At 42.3% G+C, this 20,117-nt stretch overlaps 1 protein-coding gene across 1 annotated transcript; it reads right to left on the minus strand.

Moving 5' to 3' along the window:
- Positions 1-1,584: 1,584 nt before the first annotated feature.
- Positions 1,585-9,246, minus strand: LOC144459725 (uncharacterized). The gene is made up of 2 exons (XM_078164282.1): positions 9,110-9,246; positions 1,585-4,414 (listed from the first exon to the last, which is right to left on the minus strand). The coding sequence occupies exons 1-2, from the start codon at positions 9,200-9,202 to the stop codon at positions 3,206-3,208; spliced, it is 1,302 nt and encodes a 433-aa protein (XP_078020408.1). The 5' UTR covers positions 9,203-9,246; the 3' UTR covers positions 1,585-3,205.
- Between the last annotated feature and the right edge of the window lie 10,871 nt (positions 9,247-20,117).

Below are 20,117 nucleotides of genomic sequence, written 5' to 3' on the forward strand. Positions count from 1 at the left end.
GTGGTTTGTTTCAAAACTCTGTGTGTGTAAAAAGCAAATCAACACACGTAGAACTGAGATCCACAAATGGTTTGTCGATTCACAAATAAAAACTGAGTTCACAAATGCCTGTTCGAAATTTGTAAATGTTAGGAAGATATTCACAAATGCTTTTTAATTATTTGCAAATTAATTTAATGTATTTGCAGATATTTTTTTATTTGTGGAATGTGTTTGTGTGATGGAGGCAAAAAACTAGAGTTGTACCAATACCGATACCAGTATCGGAAATGCCTCCGATACTGCTTAAAATGTGGTATTGGGTGTCGGCGAGTACAGCCTATGACCAATCCGATACCACGTATTGTCTCGCGTCATTACGCATAAGCAGTTTTTTAAAATACTGAACTAAGGAAGCAGAAATTAAATATAAAAAATATAAGAATAAATTGAGTAGTATAATGAGATGTAATAAAAAGGATTACTACAGTAAATTACTGGAACAAAACAAAAGTAATATACAAGGGACATGGAAAGCATTAAATAATATAATTAATAAAAACACAAAAAATTCCTATTATCCAAAGTATTTTGTTGGAAATAATCAACAAGACATAAGTACACTCAAGGAGATTCTCAATGGATTCAATGATTATTTCATAAATGTTGGCCGCAATTTGCTAAAACAAATTGCTGACCCAATAATTAAAGATGATGTTAGTGAAAAAATTATTGATATTAACCAAAACACTATTTTTGACAAAAGTTGAGGAGAGGGAATTGATTGACATAGTAAATAAATTAAAGAATGAAAAGTCCACTGACTACATTGATATTGATATGAGCCTAATTAAAAACATTATAGAATCTATTGCCAAACCACTTACCCATATTTCTGATCAATCATTTCAAACTGGTATATTTCCTAATAAAATGAAATTGGCAAAGGTCATTCCCATTTTCATAAATGGCAATAAGCACAACTTTTGTAACTACCGACCAATATCTCTGCTTCCTCAGTTCTCCAAAATACTTGAAACACTCTTTGCACACAGACTGGAGGATTTCATAGAAAAGCAACACCTTTTGTGTGACCAGCAATATGGTTTTAGATCTAATCGTTCAACTATGATGGCAGTTATGGAACTTATTGATAATATATCCACAAATACTGAGAACAAAGAATATACAGTTGGGATATTTATAGATTTAAAGAAGGCTTTCGATACCATTGATCATACATTATTATTAAAGAAACTAGACAGATACGGTATCAGAGGGGTTGCAAATTCATGGATTAAAAAATATCTGGATGATAGACATCAATATGTCCAAATTAACATGAATGTCTGCATTGCAGAGGGTTACATGTGGGGGTCCGCAAGACTCTGTACTGGGCCCTAAGCCTTTTATTTTGTATATTAATAACATTTGTGTTGTTTCCTGTAAACTTAACTAATGCAAAAATATCCTCTCTCATCAAACCATATATAACTTACTGTGTTGAAGTTTGGGGGCACACATATCAAACAATCACAAACCCAATCTTCTTACTTCAAAAAAGAGCAATAAGGATAATGAATAAAGCAGATTATAATGAACCAATCAATCAATCAATTTTTATTGAACATGTTAAAACAAAATAAAAACAAAATCAAGGCAGAATAAGGAATAAAGCCCACACACAAATAAAAACAACAACAACCAAAAAAACAAACAAACCTGTAATCAACAGGCAACAAAGCCTTATCAGTTTGGAAAACAGTACATCTGCCTATATTCAATTTATCTCCCAAACATCATGTCCAGAAGGGACAGGAAGAAGTTATAAAAAAACTTTTCTAGTCCTACCCCCAACCAACCAACCAACCAACCAACCAACTATACATAAAAACACATGAGTTAAAATTCGAAGAACTGGTTGATTTTAAAACCGCACAGCTTATGTATAAAATCAATAATCACATGCTCCCTGACTGTATTCAGAAGATGTTCAGGAAAAGACAAAGTCATTACAACCTCAGAGGGACATGCGTGTTTACAAAGACAAAAATCAGGACAAACACTATACAAAGATGTACAACTGTATCAGTGGTCAATCTATGGAATAATCTTGATAATGATAAATGTATCTACAGTATTTATGTTTTCAACTGTGTAGATTTTGAGTTGTGTAAAATTGATAACCGAAATAAACGAACAGACATAAACATTTCACATACGCATGCTACAGGCAAACGAAATGGAAACGGAGCGGAGTTTAAAAAGCATTCTACTGTCGCATTTAAAATCATAATAATAAAAAAAAGTTTTATGGAATTCATTCTACTCTATCTACCTACTCCATCGCTCTCTTACACCATTTCTTCAGGATAGCCACGATGCAACATGTCAATAAGGAAAACAGAATTAGTACCATCAGTACAATTATCCCTGTTTTAGCCAAAACGGCTCCCCATTTTCCAAAAATTTCCTCTAACCCATCCCACTTGATTCTTTCGCTCTTACTAGCATTTTCAGTCATTTCAGATTTTAAGGCTTCAAGCTTACTCATAGCTACAGAAAATGTTCCATGAGGCTGTTATTTGAAATAAACGTACAACAGAGCGTCCCGAACATTTTACATACTCCCCCTTTTTCTGCTAAAATCCAATGTAAAGCTTGCCTATTCTACCACGCCATGGCTCTGGCTTCATGCAGTTGCTGACCTAATTGCTTAAGAACTTTAAATGTGCAACTCCTTAAAAGGAGTCCTTGCCAGTAACTCCAAAGTACAACAACTCGACAGTATTCAAAAACAACTTCTTATAAGGAGTCCTTCCTATTGTGAAATCTGACATCTGGTCAACTGTTTCTAAGACCTTTTGCAACTGACATTATTTTCACATTTGATATAGAACAATACATTATCTGTCTCTACATCAGCTCTCACACATGGGAGTCCTACAGGGAGGAATCTGGTGGTCCAACATAGGGTTACAGTTGAAATAAAAAACAGATAAAAATAATCAAAGACAAAAGTAAGACATCAACACAGCTATCAGGGCATGGGGAGGAGGCAGTAGGAAGATGTTTGCCTGGCCCTGAAAATGTCCAAAACAATGCAGGGTAAACACATTTGTGGGCTTTAATGTCACTACCAACAATGGTCACTTCAGGACGGGTTCTCTCTGGTGTGAACACGGTGGATTTTTAGGTCATACCGTTCGATAAAAGCTTTCTCACACTAGTCACAGCTGTACGGGTTCTCTCCTGCATGCCGGCATTGGTGGGTTCTCAAATGACTGCACCGGGCAAATAATCTTCCACATTGGTCACACCAGTATGGTTTCTCTCCTGTGTGAATACGTTGGTGGCTTATTAATGTCCATCTGTGTGCAAAAGCTTTGCCACATTGATCACAGCTGTACGGTTTCTCTCCTGTGTGAATACGTTGGTGGGTTTTTAAGGTCCATGACTTTGCAAAGGCTTTGCCACATAGATCACAGCTGTACGGTTTCTCTCCTGTGTGAATACGTTGGTGGTATTTTAAGGCCCCTGATAGTGCAAAGGCTTTGCCACATTGATCACAGCTGTACAGTTTCTCTCCTGTGTGAATACGTTGGTGGGTTTTAAAGGTCCATGACTTTGCAAAGGCTTTGCCACATAGATCACAGCTGTATGGTTTCTCTCCTGTGTGAATACGTTGGTGGTATTTTAAGGCCCCTGACTGTGCAAAGGCTTTGCCACATTGATCACAGCTGTACAGTTTCTCTCCTGTGTGACTGCGTTGGTGGGTTTTTAAAGTCCATGGCTTTGCAAAGGCTTTGCCACATTGATCACAGCTGTATGGTTTCTCTCCTGTGTGAATACGTTGGTGGTATTTTAAGGCCCCAGACTGTGCAAAGGCTTTGCCACATTGATCACAGCTGTATGGTTTCTCTCCTGTGTGACTGCGTTGATGGGTTTTCAAGATACCTAACTGTGTGAAAGCTTTGCCACATTGATTACAGCTGTACGGTTTCTCTCCTGTGTGAATTCTTTGGTGAATTTCAAAGGACGTGCATTGCGTAAAAGTATTCCCACATTGGTCACAGCAGTGCGACTTCTCTGCAGTGTGAACACAGTGGTGACTTTTTAAGCTACGTAGAGTGGTGAAAGCTTTCTCACATTGATCACAGCTAAACAGTTTCTCTGCTGTGTCAATGTCTTGTTTTTTTGAGCTCCCTGACTCTGTGAAATCCTTCCCACTTTGGAAAAAACTGGACAGTTCCCCTTCCATGTGAATGCGTTGATGGGCTTTGAGGGCACTGCAGCGCAAAAATGTTTTCTCACAGTGGTCACAGCTGTATGGTTTCTCTCCAGTTTGAACTCTTTGATGAATTTTTAAAGATCCAGATGTTGTGAAGGATTTGTCACGGTGGTGACATATAAGTTCCTCTCTTCCTCTCTGTTCCTATAGCAACAAACAGAAAAAGAGTTAATGAGTTGTCACGGTGCAGCCAGCCAACTAAAACCATAAATAACATTTAAAGCATGTCTGCCAAACATAACCCACAATGTCTGACTAATGCATTACCACCAACAAATGTTATGATAAATAACTTACAGAATAGTTTTTATTTAGGTTTTGACTTTTTGATAGGAATTGATACCAATACTACTTATCAATGCGACTCTCACTGATACTTCTCTCCATAATTTAGTGGTTTAGTGGTTTTGGGTTGGACCTGAGATTCTTGACTTGTGCTCATGTCTCCCCCATGACTTTACAGACTAACCGCCACACCAAAGTCTTTTCTCATTTTCTTTAAATATTTATCAGTTACTTTACATAACCCACATAAACCATTTGTCATAAATCAGACCAGACTGCTTTCATTGACTTAACAAGGGCAGCATCTACAAACCCGACACAGTGGGTGGCGCTACATGTACCTTTAAACTTGCTTTGCAAGCCGCCAATAAACACAGAGAAGAAGAACAACAACTGCAGCACGCTGTCTAGAGGGTAAAACACGTCGCAGTGTGGATGTCTTTCACAGTTTCAGAGGAAGACAACAGGGTTATACCGAGGGTCTGATGTCTGACCACCCGACAACCCCCAGATCAACAAACTCCCTGGAACCGGTGAACAGGTTATATATCCCGCTTTATAGACACAGCGCTGAAGGACCGTCTCAAGAGCATTAGCACAGGCTAATTAGCAGCAGCGGCTAACATCCAACACCAAGCTTTTAAAAGGTCCGTCTCTGTAGTTAAACGTATTAATAACCGCTCGCCATGTGGTGCTACAGTTAGACATTATTTGTATCGTTACCTCTCTGACTGCGTGTGTGTCTGAGCTGAGTGTTAATGTGTGAGGTGAATCAACAGTAGCTGTAGGCTGGTGTATGATGGGACGTTGAGACGGTGCCTGGGCGTGACAATATAAACATGTGATCCAGCAGATGTAAGGCGGAGCTGCTGATGTTGATGTTCATCAGCTGTCAGTCTTTGTCTGTTAGTGGAGACTCCACTCTGCAGTGTAGTTTATACAGAGAATTACACAGTAACACTGGGCTTCATCATCATCATCATCCTCTGTCTTAACATTAACATTACATTTAATACTGATTAAAATGTGTCAAATGAAGTCAGTTTGATTTGGTTCGGTCAGAGCTGTGGAATATTAAATCAGCCTTTCTGACCCTCAGGTGTACATTAACTACAAGTTATACACTTCTTTTAAAATACAAAAATGTGAATTTATCACTTATCAGTATTAGGGATGTCCCGATCCGATATTCGGATCGGTATCGGCCGCCGATATTAGCAAAAAACGGGCAGCGGCATCGGATCGGACTGCATGGAAAAATGCCGATCCAAGAATTCCGATCCAGTTTTTCACGGAATCCGCTCTAGGTTTTCCGGCCTGCCCAGCACGCCGCGATTCAAGCAGTCCATTCCAGTGATCCGCTCCAGCTCTTACTATCAATCCACCAGGCCAGCATGCAGACGGCAGACACACACGGAGGGAAGGAGGAGTAGCGGTCAACTTAGTTAACTGACTACTTGTTTTCTGCTCTGGTTTTTTGAGAGTGATATTTTTATTTGGTTTACACTCTTACTGTTTAAGTAAAGAGCATTGTTTTGGGCACAATTAGTGAAATTGGAGCCATGGATGGACTACAAAAACACTACTAAAATAACTGAAAAGGAAAGGCTGCATTGTTTGTTAAATGCCAACAATGTTTTGTGGTGTTAATCTATTTTTTATTTATTGGGGGCCAAAGCACAAGTGTGTGTCTTGCTGCTATTTTAATTTCATTGTTAGACATTTTAAAGATTTCTTGTTGATTTATTTTCTATTTATTAAGGGGCCAAAGCAGCCAAAGCAAACCAGCTATATTTTTTATTTAATGTTAATGTTCAAATTTAAAGTTTGTTAACAATAAACAGGTCAGTTTCTCATACCAGCTGTTGTGGATCATTCTAACTAAGCTGATTAAGTAGTTGTTCTTGTTAGAGTAATATCGCTTGATCAAACCTTTTCTAACATGACTGACAACAAAATAAGTGAATATGTATAATACACGCTTGGATCGGATCGGTATCAGTATCAGTATCGGCCAGAACTCAAGGCTGTAATATCGGTATCGGATCGGAAGTGAAAAAAAGTGGATCGGGACATCCCTAATCAGTATCGGTTAAGAAAAATCCCTATCGGTGCATCCCTAGTTTTTTCAATATCTCAGATAAGCAAACGTACACGCTATGATAACTGTCAACTTCCATATCACAGTATACCTGGAAAGTGGTACATTGCTGCAACCTTACAGCACACATGGCCAAATTGCCGCCTACGCACCCCCCCCCCCCCCCCCCCCCACACACACACACACACGTACATGTGTGTCCCTGCCAGTCTTAAAATTAAATCGTGCTAATCACCCTGTACTGCCATCTCCATATTGTAACAGCATGGTTTAAATTTCCACTCTCGGCTACTTTCAACAGCTCAGGCTCGTTGGAGATGAGTCAGGCCTGCGCAGATTTGATCACCAGTGATCGCAGCACAATGCATGCTGGTTAGATTTGTGTCCAACTTCATCCTGACTTGCTCTTCCCTCATTCAAAAGGGATTTTCGAAGGGAGATACAAAATGGCGGCGTAAACAGTATATAGTGGATAAACTTGGTGAGACAGTGGACACAGTACATCGCTTGGGAAAGAAGAATGACGCCACTACCAACAAAATGCCCAGACCGATAATCATACAGTTCGCAATGCCAACTATTCAAGATGAGATATGGAAAAAATCAAGAGAGGCGAGAGTCTGCAAAGAGATGAACATTCAGTTCAAGGAGGACTTTTCAAAGGAGGATCGTGAAGCCCCGGCTAAGCTGTGGCCCAAGGTGCAAGAAGCCAGAAGAAATGGGAAAAGAGCCTTTCTCAAAGAAGGCTACGCACTCATTGAGGGACACAGAATTGACCCATAACTGATATTTTCAGCAAGGTAATATTCAAGCACTTTGTCAAAATATACATGGTTTCATTACAAGTATATTTGATGAGAATTTAAACTGATAATACTTCATAAGACAAAATTTAAAGCCCAATAAGTTGGTATGGTTATGTTCTAAGGGCAACATATTTCATTCCTGCATTATAAGCAAGTTAAAGACATATCGAAAACAGTTACATTATAGATTATGTCTATTTCTTTTTTATCTTTGAATGTTCGGGGGTTAAAAACAGTGTTAAGTGAAAAGCAATCTTTTTATTTTGCAAGGAACAAAAATCAAAATGTGTTTTCTTACAAGAGACTCATTCTGTTATGACTGACGAAAAGTTTTGGAAAGGTCAGTGGGGCGATTCTGCTTTTTTTTTGCACATGGAACTTCTCATTCAGCTGGAGTAATGGTATTATTTAACAGGTTTCCAGGCATGATAATTGACAATCAAACAGATACATAATGTCATTGGTTAATGGTAGTAGTAGAGATAAATGACAAACGTTACATTTTAGTGTGTATTTATGGTTAGAATAATAAAGCTGCGGACAGGGACATGTTTGCAGAACTAGGTAAACTTGTGAATGGTGGAAAATAACCTACACTTCAGATCAAGTGATAATGGGTGGAGACTTCAACATAGTTGAAATGTGATTTGGAGATTATATGTTGTTGACTTGATGGATGAACATGGCCATTTTATTCAATGTGATTCATTTGTAGAAAAGTTTCATTTAAAATGCTCCGTCAGAGAGTTCAGTCCAATTTGTAAAGCCATTCCGCTTCCTTTGAAACACATGACACAAAGCACTCTTACATATTCACATGTGGTTATTAAGTTGCCTGAAATAAAGATTGGTGAAGTGTATGTTGGTGATAAGAAATGTAATAACAAAGTCATTGCTAATGTTTTGAAATGCAAATTGTTTTCTGATTTTCGAAAGTAAGAATAATCCATAACGGGAACATTTTAATGAATAAATGTTTCCATTATCTTAAATGGCCAATTTCACCAAAAGTAAAAGACGTTCACTTTAGAATTGTAAACAATGTTTATCCAGCTGCTGAAACTTTACCACAAAGATTTCATTTTCAAGTAAATCCTTATGTGTATTTTGTTCAAGAGAACCCGAAACTATTGAGCATTTATTTTTATCATGGGTAAATATCATATACACCATTGCAAATGGAAAAACTGTAAAGCCTCCATATTTTGCTTTAAAAATGAACTGAAGAATTATTTATCGTCCATTAAGATATGATCTAAAAATAATCAGTCCCTTAAAGACCTGTATGAAGTCATGTTTAAGTCTCTTACATTTTCATTTCATCCTTGCTGCTGTTCATTTTCTTTAAATCTCCAACGAGCCTATTGTTTCTTCTGCGAGCTCTCGCGAGAACACGCGACGCACTGCGCGGGAAAATACCCTGCAACACAGACCGTCTCAAGTGTTTCTTTACTCTGAGTGAGTTAAAGATGAAAACAGGAAACACGGAGACATAAAAACCTTTTTGCTTTGTTACATTTCCTTTCTCCAGATGTGATGTGGAACCAGAGAATGAGCGGATGATCCACGGAGCCTCGAGACTCTTCCTCGTGTCTTTAGTGTGGCTGCTGTCAAGCCCTTTTTATCCATGACGTCATCAACACTCACCTCAACATCGCTGCTATCAGAGGACGAGCCTGCTGCTTGTCTTCTCCGGACCTTGTTGCTCCGGTGCTCCGGGTTCTGCTTGTCCTCCTCCATTCCGCTCCTCTACTGCTCCTCCTGCTCCTCCTCTCTCATGGACTCTGATGTCCTGGGCTGAGTCGTAAGAAGCCTTCCTGTTATAAGCCCCGCCCCTCTTAGTTACTGTTGCTAAGGAAGAGGATTTCCCGCCAGGAAGTAATGAGTTCTTTTCAAGTTGCTTGAATAGAAAAGTTGAATGGGGGATCTATAGAACTTTAGGGACTGTTCTTTATTTATCAGAGGAAGGGGTGACTGGGTGCAACTTTTTTTTTTACCCTCCCTGAAGCTCCAAATATTTTTCCTCGAGCCTCCCTGAGTTACTGGGGGAAAATCCACCAACCTCCTTCCACCATATAATAGATTTTTATAAGTTAGCTTTTGATGTCTGAAAGTTAAAAGTTGAAGACAGAAACCTGGAGTTGAAAAAAAAGCCTCAGTTTAATTAACAGTTCGTACAAACAGTTTATTCAATATCACTATTTCAAGCTCACATTTATTTATTTAAATGTTTTTACAGAAGCATTTGTCACACGTGATGCGTCCAATTACAGTCGGAAATTTGAAAATCTAACAATGATTTCTGTTTTTACAGTTTCTGGCTGATAAATGGTGTCATTCTGGTGAATACTGTGTTTTTGATTTTGTTTTGCTTTCAGAAAACTTTGTTTTCTTTACTACACTATCACATTTTTTGGCACCCTGTACCATGTCATTTTTGGGCATACTACACTGTGACTTTTATTTTGACATACTATACTATGACTTTTGTTTTTAGCGTGCTGTACTTAAACATTTTTGGCATACTAAGATTTTTTACCATATACTTTGACTTTTCTCTTACATATTATTTTATGATACATAAATACCACACTATGACATTTTTTTAGTACTATACTCTGAAGGCAATTGAATCAAACGCAACTGGACATAGTTTTGTCTTAGAAGACGTTTCACCTCTTATCCAAGAGGCTTCATCAGTTCATGCTTGTCTGACTAGGCTGGAACTAAAACACAGGTCTTCACAAGACCAATGATGTCACTGGTTCGTTAGTGCTCCAATGGTGTCTCAATGACGGTCGTTGAAATTCCTGCTGCAACGGTGGTCGTTGGACTCGTTAGAGTCACATGAGGCCATTTGTGAACGACCATTGTTTTTAGAGGTTAAGCTGTTAAGTCTCCTGGGCAAGGATGAAAGGACAGCATTATAGGTGGGGGATAGGTGGTGTCGCAGACCTCCTCCTCTGTTGAGAGATGGTTTTTCCAATTTCACATAGATGGCTTCTTTTACACCTCTTTCAAACCATCTGTCTTCCCTGTCCAAAATGTGCACGTTGCTGTCTTCAAAGGAGTGTGCTTTCTTCTTGAGGTGTAAATAGACAGCTGAGTCTTGCCCTGACAAGTTAGCCCTTCTGTGTCGGGCCATGCGTTTGTTTAGTGCTTGTTTTGTTTCACCAATGTACAAGTCTGGGCATTCCTTGCTGCATTGGACAGCGTACACCAGGTTGCTCTTCTGGGTGTGTGGTGTACGGTCTTTTGGATGTACCAGTCTTTGTCTGAGTGTGTTACTGGGTTTGAAATACACAGGGATGTGGTGTTTGTTGAAGATCCTCCTGAGTTTTTCAGATACCCCAGACAAAAAAAAACCCAGGTTAAATACCTGTTTTGTTTCCACACTAGTTCCAGCCTAGTCAGACAAGCATGAACTGATGAAGCCTCTTGGATAAGAGGTGAAACGTCTTCTAAGACAAAACTAAGTCCAGTTGCGTTCGATTCAATTGCCTTGAGATAACTATGACCTGGATAAATGAGAATATCCACAGGTATGTGCTATACTATGTCATTTCTTTCTTAGCATGATGCACTTTGACATTTTTCTGGCACACTATACAATGACATTTTTCCCGCCATACTACACTGTGTGTTCTCACACACACATTCTTATACTAACTGATTAACATGCTCATATACTTCAACCACGCCTGTCCATCCACCACCCTGCCCACCTTCACCCAGTATGTTTCCTGCCACACCAGACACAATAAAACACTGAATTTATTTTATGCCAACACCAAGGAGGCATACCACTCATCCCCCCTGCCCCCCTGGGAAGAGCTGATGACAACCTGGTTCATCTTCTGCCTGTCTACAGACCTCTGGTGCAGAGGGAACCAGCAACCACCCACACTGTGAAGAGGTGATAGATTTGATCAGTCTGCCCCTCCCCTGGCCCAGACATCACGGCTGCAACCCCCCTCATCCTCACCTTCACCTCCCCCCTCACCTACACTCCTGGCACACTGCTTCGACACCTCCCCCACCCCCGCTCCCCTGGACATCTCACCACTCCCCACCCCCACCCCCCACCCCCCAGCACACAGCCCCCCTGCTCCAGCTTGTCCTTCACTACCTGTCAAGTGAGAGATCAGCTGAGGAAGATAAAGACGAGGAAGGTTGCGGGTCCAGACGGCATCAGCTCCAGGCTCCTGAAGTCCTGCACAGACCAACTGTGCGGGATAGTTGAAACCATCTTCAACCTGAGCCTGAGGCTGGGGAAAGTACCACAGCTGTGGAAGACATCCTGCGTGGTATCTGTGCCCAAGACTCTGCACCCCAAGGACTTCAGCAGCTTCAGACCGGTGGCATTAACATCAGACTCTGGAGCGCCTGGTCCTGTCTTGTCTCCGCCCCGCAGTAGGCTCTTCAATGGACCCACTGCAGTTTGCCTACCAGCCTGGCATTGGGGTGGACGACGCCGCCATTTTCCTCCTGCATAGAGCTCTTTCTCACCTGGAGAAGCCCAGAGGCTCTGTGAGAATCATGTTCTTTGATTTCTCCAGCGCTTTCAACACCATACAGCCTGCGCTTCTGAGGGACAAACTGGAGCACATAGTGGTGGCTAATCATCTCACATCCTGGATCCTGGACTACCTCACGGACTGGCCTCAGGACCCAGGATTGTGTATCGGACTTGGTTGTCTGCAGTACGGGGGCCCTGCAGGGGACGGTGCTGGCACCGTTCCTCTTCACCCTCTACGCTGCAGACTTTTCACACGACACCCCCACCTGTCATCTGCAGAAGTTCTCTGACGACTCTGCCATCGTCGGCCTCATCACAGATGGGGACGACAGGGAGTACAGAGAACTGAACCAGGACTTTGTGGACTGGTGCCTGAGGAACCACCTTCAGATCAACGCGGGGAAAACCAAAGAGCTGGTGGTGGATTTCCGCAGGCGCAGACTCCTCCCCCCAACACCGGTGAACATCCAGGGAAAGGACATTGAGATGGTGACATCTTATCAGTACCTGGGTGTTCATCTTAACAATAAACTGGACTGGACTAACCACATAACAGCACTATACAGGAAAGGCCAAAGCAGACTCTACCTGCTGAGGCGGCTCAGGTCTTTTGGAGTGCAGGGGGCGCTCCTGAGATCTTCTTTGACACTGTGGTGGCATCAGCCATCTCTTACGGAGTGGTCTGCTGGGGCAGCAGCGTCTCGGCTGCAGATAGGAAGAGACTGGACAAGCTGATCAAGAAGGCCAGCTCTGTCCTGGGATGCTCTCTGGACTCTGTGCAGGTGGTGGGAGAAAGGAGGATGACAGCCAAGCTGTCATCTCTGAGGACTAATGACTCCCATCCTCTGCAGGAGGAGATAAAAGCTCTGGAGAGCTCCTTCAGCAATAGACTGATTCACCCAAAGTGTGTGAAGGAACGCTATCGCAGGTCCTTCCTGCCTGCTGCTGTCAGGCTTCACAACCAGCACTGCTCACAGTAAACTGCACGGACTCTTATAAACACCACTATGAGCATTGCTGTCCCCCATGTTGTTGTTTATTTGCACATTCAATATTCACATTGCACTAAATATGTTCACTTTAACACATTGCTCATTTTTTATCCACTGCTTATTATTGTTATTATTTATTGCTGTTTTCTGTATTTTTGTACTTTTCTGCACGCTTAGTGTTTTTAAGTTTTTAAATATTGACATCTTTAATCTGACTCTTTCTCCTTGACTGCTGTAACACTGGAATTTCTCAATTATGGGATCAATAAAGGTGTATCTTATCTTATCTTATCTTATCTTATCTTATACTCCACATTTAATAATGACCTCATGTACTCAGTCACTCACCTATAATCCTTTCTATTAGGGATATACCATAATATTGGCACATCATCAGTATTGACCGATATCTTTAAAATGAACTATCAGAATCAGCCAACATGCTTTTTCTTATTCTGCACAATGAATGAATATTACATTAAAGTATTGTATTTAGTGTCTGCATCTGCTGGTGGGCCATCATGATAAGAGTATACATGCTTAATGTAGAGGCAGGGATGTGTTTCTCACTCGTCACCTGGGGTAGTGGGTGTGGCTGTGTGTGTATGTGGGCGGAGTTATGTGTGTGGGCAGGGTTATGTGTGTGAGGCTGATTGATTGCCAAATGAATATCACCTGCACCTGCCTGTGAATCTATTTGCTTGGTACAGAGACAGGGTGAGGTAGGGTGCCGATATTTCTGTTGACCGCAAAGGCTATTTCTCCATCACAGTCTAGTCCATTCAGTCCATCTGCATAAAATGTATGTTTATTGAAAGGGTTAGAATAAACACCCCCGAAACTGCAGTAATGGCTTCATGTTTCATTCTTGGACTCAGCGTGTCAGACAGAGCCCTGCCTTCTCCTCTCAGTGACTAATTTGGTTCTGATAGTCACACAACATTGTCAACAAAAAAAGGCTACAGACTCGACACTTACCTTCTGATGCTTCGCTGGATTTGTGCACTTTGGACCACTCAACCACTTTGGATGGTGACCGTGAGTAAATTTGAATGAAATGAAGGAGCGCAGCACAACCCATGGTATGTGAAACTCAGTTCATTCATACTGTGAAGTTTATACTTGCCTGGACACAGTTGATGCTGGTTACTGCTGCATATTGGATGCACATGGATGCTGTGGCTGTCATTTTGATTATTACTCAAGATTGAATTAACCTGTGAAAAAGTGGATTGCTTGTTTTGTGCACATTAAAGGAGTGACGTTGGATGTGGATTTGGAAGCAACATTGTATTGTTCATGTATGGAGTCATATTTCTGCCAAAACTAAGCAGCAAGGTTGAATGTGGATTTTTGGTGCATTTATTGCTGATGGTCAAGCCTGAATTTAAGTGTGGCTCTGGAAGCAACATTGGAGTGTTCATGTATGGAGTCATATTTGTGCCAAAACAAAGCAGCAATGTTGGATGTGGATTCATGATGAAGTGTGGATTGTGACATATGCTTTCTGAACGTTTGTGGTGCACACATCGCTGGATGTCATGATGAGTGGATCAAAAGTTGGTTCACAAGTGAATGGATCAAAAGCTGGTTCAAATGCAAATGAAACTGATAACAATGAAACTGTCAGAAGAAAAATCATTCTCACTGAAAAAGCCTTGGGGTGCAAAATGGAGAAGCTTCAAAAAGACCGCCAAGCAAGACTGAATAAAATGAACGGTATCATCATTGCTTGAAAGGAGCTCATGGAGAATGATGATAATGTTTCAGGGGTGAAAACTCAACTGGACATTTTGGTGCAATTACACGAGGAGACAACTTCCCTGCATGAGTCACTGGTGGAAATAGTACCAGAGGTGGAAAAGGATAAACAAAAAATGTGGTTTGCGAGTATCAATAAATACAACAAAGGATTTATTGAGGATGTGTAATAGTGGCTCTCTGAAACTAAGAGACCAGTCTCAGGACATGCAACAAATGACAATGTGGAGGAGAATGCCACATTTGAATTAGTGCATGATGACATTCAGCCAGAGGACAGCATCTCAAATGCTGGAAGCAAAAAACATGGATCAAAAACTGGGACTTCAAGGACTTCAAGCTCCTCTACTTCCTCCTCTCGTGTCAAAGCAGAAGCTGAAATGGCTGCACTTCTCGCTCATCAAAAATTACTCAAACAAAAGCAAGAGCTGGATCAGCAAGAAGAGGAAATAAGGAAAAGGAAAGAGAGATTTAAGCTTGAAGTGGAGATAGCAGCCGCTCAGGCTCGGATGGAGGTCCTAAGAGTCTCAGGAAGCAGTGTGAAAGGCACCAGACATAAAAAATCAGATGGTATGGAATCTTTTCTGGCCAAAGGGGCCCATGCTGCTCTTAATGCTGAGGCTGATTCATTTGTGCCTGGTGGCCATGGAGTGTATGACAGTCAAAGTACCTCTAAGTTTCATTTAACAAAGCCGAATGAAAGGAAAGTTACTGTTGATGTTGGATCTCAAATAGTCCAGCAGAGGCCGCCTGGACTCCCAATGGCTCCTAATGTGAATAATAATGTTTCAGCTTCTCAGTTTGCAGCCAGTCCACATGCTCAGATGCCAGTCATTGATGACGGTAACAATTTGCTATCCATTATGGCAAGGCAAAATGAAATTTCTGCTCTGCTGGCGCGACAACAGAACATCTCTCATTTGCCAAGGAGAGAGATCCAGGTGTTTGATGGAGATCCTCTTCACTATCATGCCTTTATGAGAGCCTTTGAGCACAATGTTGAAGAAAGGACAGGTGATGCTGGAGACTGCTTGCACTTCCTGGCACAATACACAAGGGGACAACCACAAGAGCTTGTTCAAAGCTGTCAGCAAATGCCTCCAAACAGAGCATATCAAAAGGCTAAGGCTTTGTTGGAAGAACATTTTGGGAATGAGCAAAAGATTGCTTCTGCTTATTTGGACAAAGCACTCTCATGGCCTGTGGTTAAAGCAGAGGATGCTAAATCTCTCCAAGCATATGGTCTCTTCTTAAGAGGATGCTGTAATGCAATGGATGACATACAGTACATGTCTGAGCTTAACATGCCTGCGAACATGATGATAGTGATCAAGAAGTTACCGTATAAGCTGAGAGACAAATGGAGGACAGTAGCTTGTGATATTCAAGAGACCCGTTGTCAAAGAGCTACTTTCCCTGACATTGTCAGTTTCATTGAACGTCGGGTAAGAATTGCAGCAGACCCTGTATTTGGAAATATACAGGACACTCCAAAGACAATGCAAACCAAAAATGGCAGCAAAGGCGGCTGTCAGCGTCACACAAAAAACCAAGGAAGTTTTGCTACTACAATAACATCAGTTAATGGAAAGGCCCATGTGAAAAAGGAAGGAGCCCCACTGGACAAAAGGACCTGCTTATACTGCAAGGGTGAACATGCATTGGAGTTGTGCTCTCTACTGGGAAAGAGGGCACATAATGACAAGATCACTTTTTTGAAAAAACATGGAGTCTGCTTTGGCTGTCTGTGCATAGGGCACATAAGTAAGGACTGCAGGAGGCGACTGTCATGTAAAACATGTGGAGCTAAACACCCTAGCATGCTTCATATTCATCCGAAGAACAAGGAGCAAGAGAAAGATCTAGCAGTTGCAGCAGATACAAACACAGCAAAGGGCAGCTCTGTGGTAGCGGTGCAAAGTAGTGGTCTCACTGGGGCTGGTGACCATGGCTGTAAGCTCTCCATCGTGCCAGTCAAGGTCAAGTCCAAAAAGGGTCACAAAGTTGTGGAAACTTATGCCTTTCTGGACCAAGGCAGTTCTGACTCCTTTTGTACGTCAAGTCTGATGAACAAGCTGAATGTTTCAGGAAGAGGAACTAAAATTCTCTTACGTACTATGGGTCAGGAAAAGCTTGTGGGATGTTGCATTGTGTCAGATCTGGAGGTAGCTGGTCTGGAAAATGATCTCTACTGTGACTTGCCAGATGTCTTTACACAGAAGAAAATGCCTGTGTGCAGGAGCAACATACCACGGGAGCAGGATTTTGTCAGATGGCCATATTTGCGTGGGGTACAGCTACCTGAAATTGATGCAGACATTGAGCTGTTGATCGGCTTAAATGCACCTAAAGCTCTGGAACCTATAAAGGTGATTCCAAGCGAAGACAGAGGGCCGTACGCTGTTCAGACCACGTTGGGATGGACTGTCAATGGGCCAATGTTTGGTTAAGCAGACCTGGAACAACCCAGCATCACTGCTAACCGCATCTCTGTGGTGAAACTGGATGAACTGTGGAAGGAGCAGTTTCAACTCGACTTCCCTGAATGCAGCCATGAAGAGCAACTGGGGCCATCAAGAGAAGATTGCCAGTTTATGGAAATGGTGAAAAGCTCTGTTAAGCTGGTGGATGGTCACTACACCATTGGTTTGTCTTTTAAAAGAGGAAATGTGTGCATGCCTGATAACCACAAGCTAGCAGAGCAACGTGCCTTGAGTTTGAAAAGAAGGTTCCAAAAGGATGCCTTATTCCATGCAGACTACACCACGTTTATGCACAACATCATTTCCTGTGGTTATGCCGAAAAGGTGCCTGTTAAAGATCTGGAATGTAACCATGGCAAAACCTGGTATATTCCACATCATGGTGTATACCATCCGCAAAAGAAGAAGATCAGAGTGGTCTTTGATTGTGCTGCATCATTCCAAGGTACATCATTGAACACACAGCTGCTGCAGGGACCCGATCTTACTAGTTCATTGATCGGAGTCATAACCAGATTCAGGAAAGAACTCATTGTTTTGATGGCAGATATTGAGGCCATGTATCACCAGGTGCGTGTGCCAGCTGAAGACTGTGACTTGCTGAGGTTTCTCTGGTGGCCAGGTGGGGATTTCTCTCAACCTATGGAGGAGTACAGGATGTGTGTCCATCTCTTTGGGGCAACGTCATCACCAAGCTGTGCGAATTTTGCTTTGCGAAAGTGTGCGGAGGATAACAGCAACTCCTTCAGTCAGCAGGTGGTGGACACCATCATGCACAGCTTCTATGTAGATGACTGTCTTGTCTCTGTGCCCTCTGAGTCCGAGGCTGTTGCTCTCTATCACAATCTTCGAGCCATTTGTGCCAGAGGTGGCTTTCAGCTAAAGAAGTGGATAAGTAACAGTCGAAATGTGTTGGCTGCAATTCCTGAAGAGCAGAGGGCAGTGGATGTAAAGGAGATGGATCTGGACCATGACACACTTCCTGTTGAGAGAGTTCTGGGAGTGCAATGGTGTGTGCAATCAGATGCATTCAAGCTCAGGATTTCAATCCAAGATCGACCTTTGACCCGTAGAGGGATCTTATCTGTGGTCAGTTCCATTTACGACCCACTTGGAGTGCTTGTGCCAGTGGTGCTAAAGGCCAAACTGATCTTGCGGGATCTGTGTAGGAGAGGTCTTGGGTGGGATGATCTTGTACCTGAACCCATTGCACAGGAGTGGACAAATTGGATACAGGAGCTCCACCTACTGGAGGATTTCAAGGTCAGCAGATGTTTCAAGCCTGCGGACTTTGGCACTGTAGCTTCTGCCCAATTACATCATTTTTCAGATGCAAGTGAGGTGGGTTATGGAACAGCTACCTACCTGCTGCTGTGCAACGCCAATGGAAAGCCGTGCAGCACCCTTGTCATGGGAAAGTCTAGGGTGGTTCCTTTAAAACCAATTACCATTCCCAGACTGGAGCTAACAGCAGCAGTAGTTGCAGCACGTATGGACATATTGTGGAGAAGGGAGCTGCAGATGCCATTGCTTGACTCTGTCTTTTGGACTGATAGCACCTCAGTGCTAAAGTACGTCAAGAAGAGACCTCCAGATTTAGAACATTTGTGGCCAACAGGGTCTCGGAGATCCTTAAAGCGTCTCATGCAGCTCAGTGGAGATACGTGAGCACCTTGTCCAATCCAGCAGATCTTGCTTCCAGAGGACTTGGAGTGAAGTCGTTCCTCAAGGATGAACAGTGGATGTGTGGCCCACAATTTCTGCTACTATCAGAGGAGCAGTGGCCTACAAACCCAGACCGTTCAGAAGAACCATCAGAGCTAGATGATCCTGAGGTCAAAATCAGCATTGTTGCTAATGCTGTTTCAGCCAAAGAAGAAGTTGACTCAGTGTCTCAACTGATTGACCGTACCTCATCTTGGATCCTTCTGAAAAGAGTGATGGGTTGGGTCTTAAGATTCAAAAACAGACTCTTGAGTCTCTGGAAGAAGAGGAAGGAGGTCAAGGCGCTTCTGTCACACTTAAAGACAGATGAGAGGGAGCAAAAGGATGTTCTGAGCAAAGAGCTGCAGAGTGTTAGAGACTCTTTTCATGTTTCTCTCACTGTGGAGGAGTTAAGAGAGGCGGAGTTGGAGATAATTGGATCTTGCCAACGAAAAAGATTCCCAGAGGAGGTGTCCAGCCTCCTAAAGAATCAGACTGTGAAACAGACAAGTCACATATACAAACTACACCCAGTACTTGATAATAGCATTTTGAGAGTCGGTGGGAGGCTCAGTAGGGCAGCAATGCCTGAAGAATCAAAGCATCCAGTCATATTGGCCAAAGACCTACATATTTCGGACCTCATTCTAAGACACGTACACACAGAAGTCGGCCATGGTGGAAAAACCCACATGTTGGCAAGGCTACGCCAGAAATACTGGATTACTGGGGCCAGTGTGGCCATACGAAAAATCTTGGCCAAGTGTGTTGTCTGCCGACGGGTTCTGGCAGTGCCAGCCAGCCAACAGATGGCAGATTTGCCGCTTAACAGGATTTCTCCAGATGAACCACCATTCACCTTAGTGGGGGTTGATTGTTTTGGTCCATTTGAGATGAAACATGGAAGATCAAAGGTGAAAAGATATGGAGTGATATTCACCTGCTTAACTCTAAGGGCTGTGCATATCGAAGTAGCTGTGTCATTGGAGACTGATTCCTTCATCAACACCCTACGTCGCTTCATAGCAAGACGAGGCCAAGTCAAGGAACTCTGCTCAGACAATGGAACCAACTTTGTCGGCACTGATAGAGAGTTGAAAAGATCTTTGGAACAGTGGAATCAGACTCAGATCCAAGATGAACTCCTACAGAAAGGAATAACGTGGAGGTTTAATCCTCCAAGTGGTTCCCATCAT

Source organism: Epinephelus lanceolatus, chromosome 22 (genome assembly GCF_041903045.1).
Source record: "Epinephelus lanceolatus isolate andai-2023 chromosome 22, ASM4190304v1, whole genome shotgun sequence".
Lineage (NCBI taxonomy): Eukaryota > Metazoa > Chordata > Actinopteri > Perciformes > Serranidae > Epinephelus > Epinephelus lanceolatus.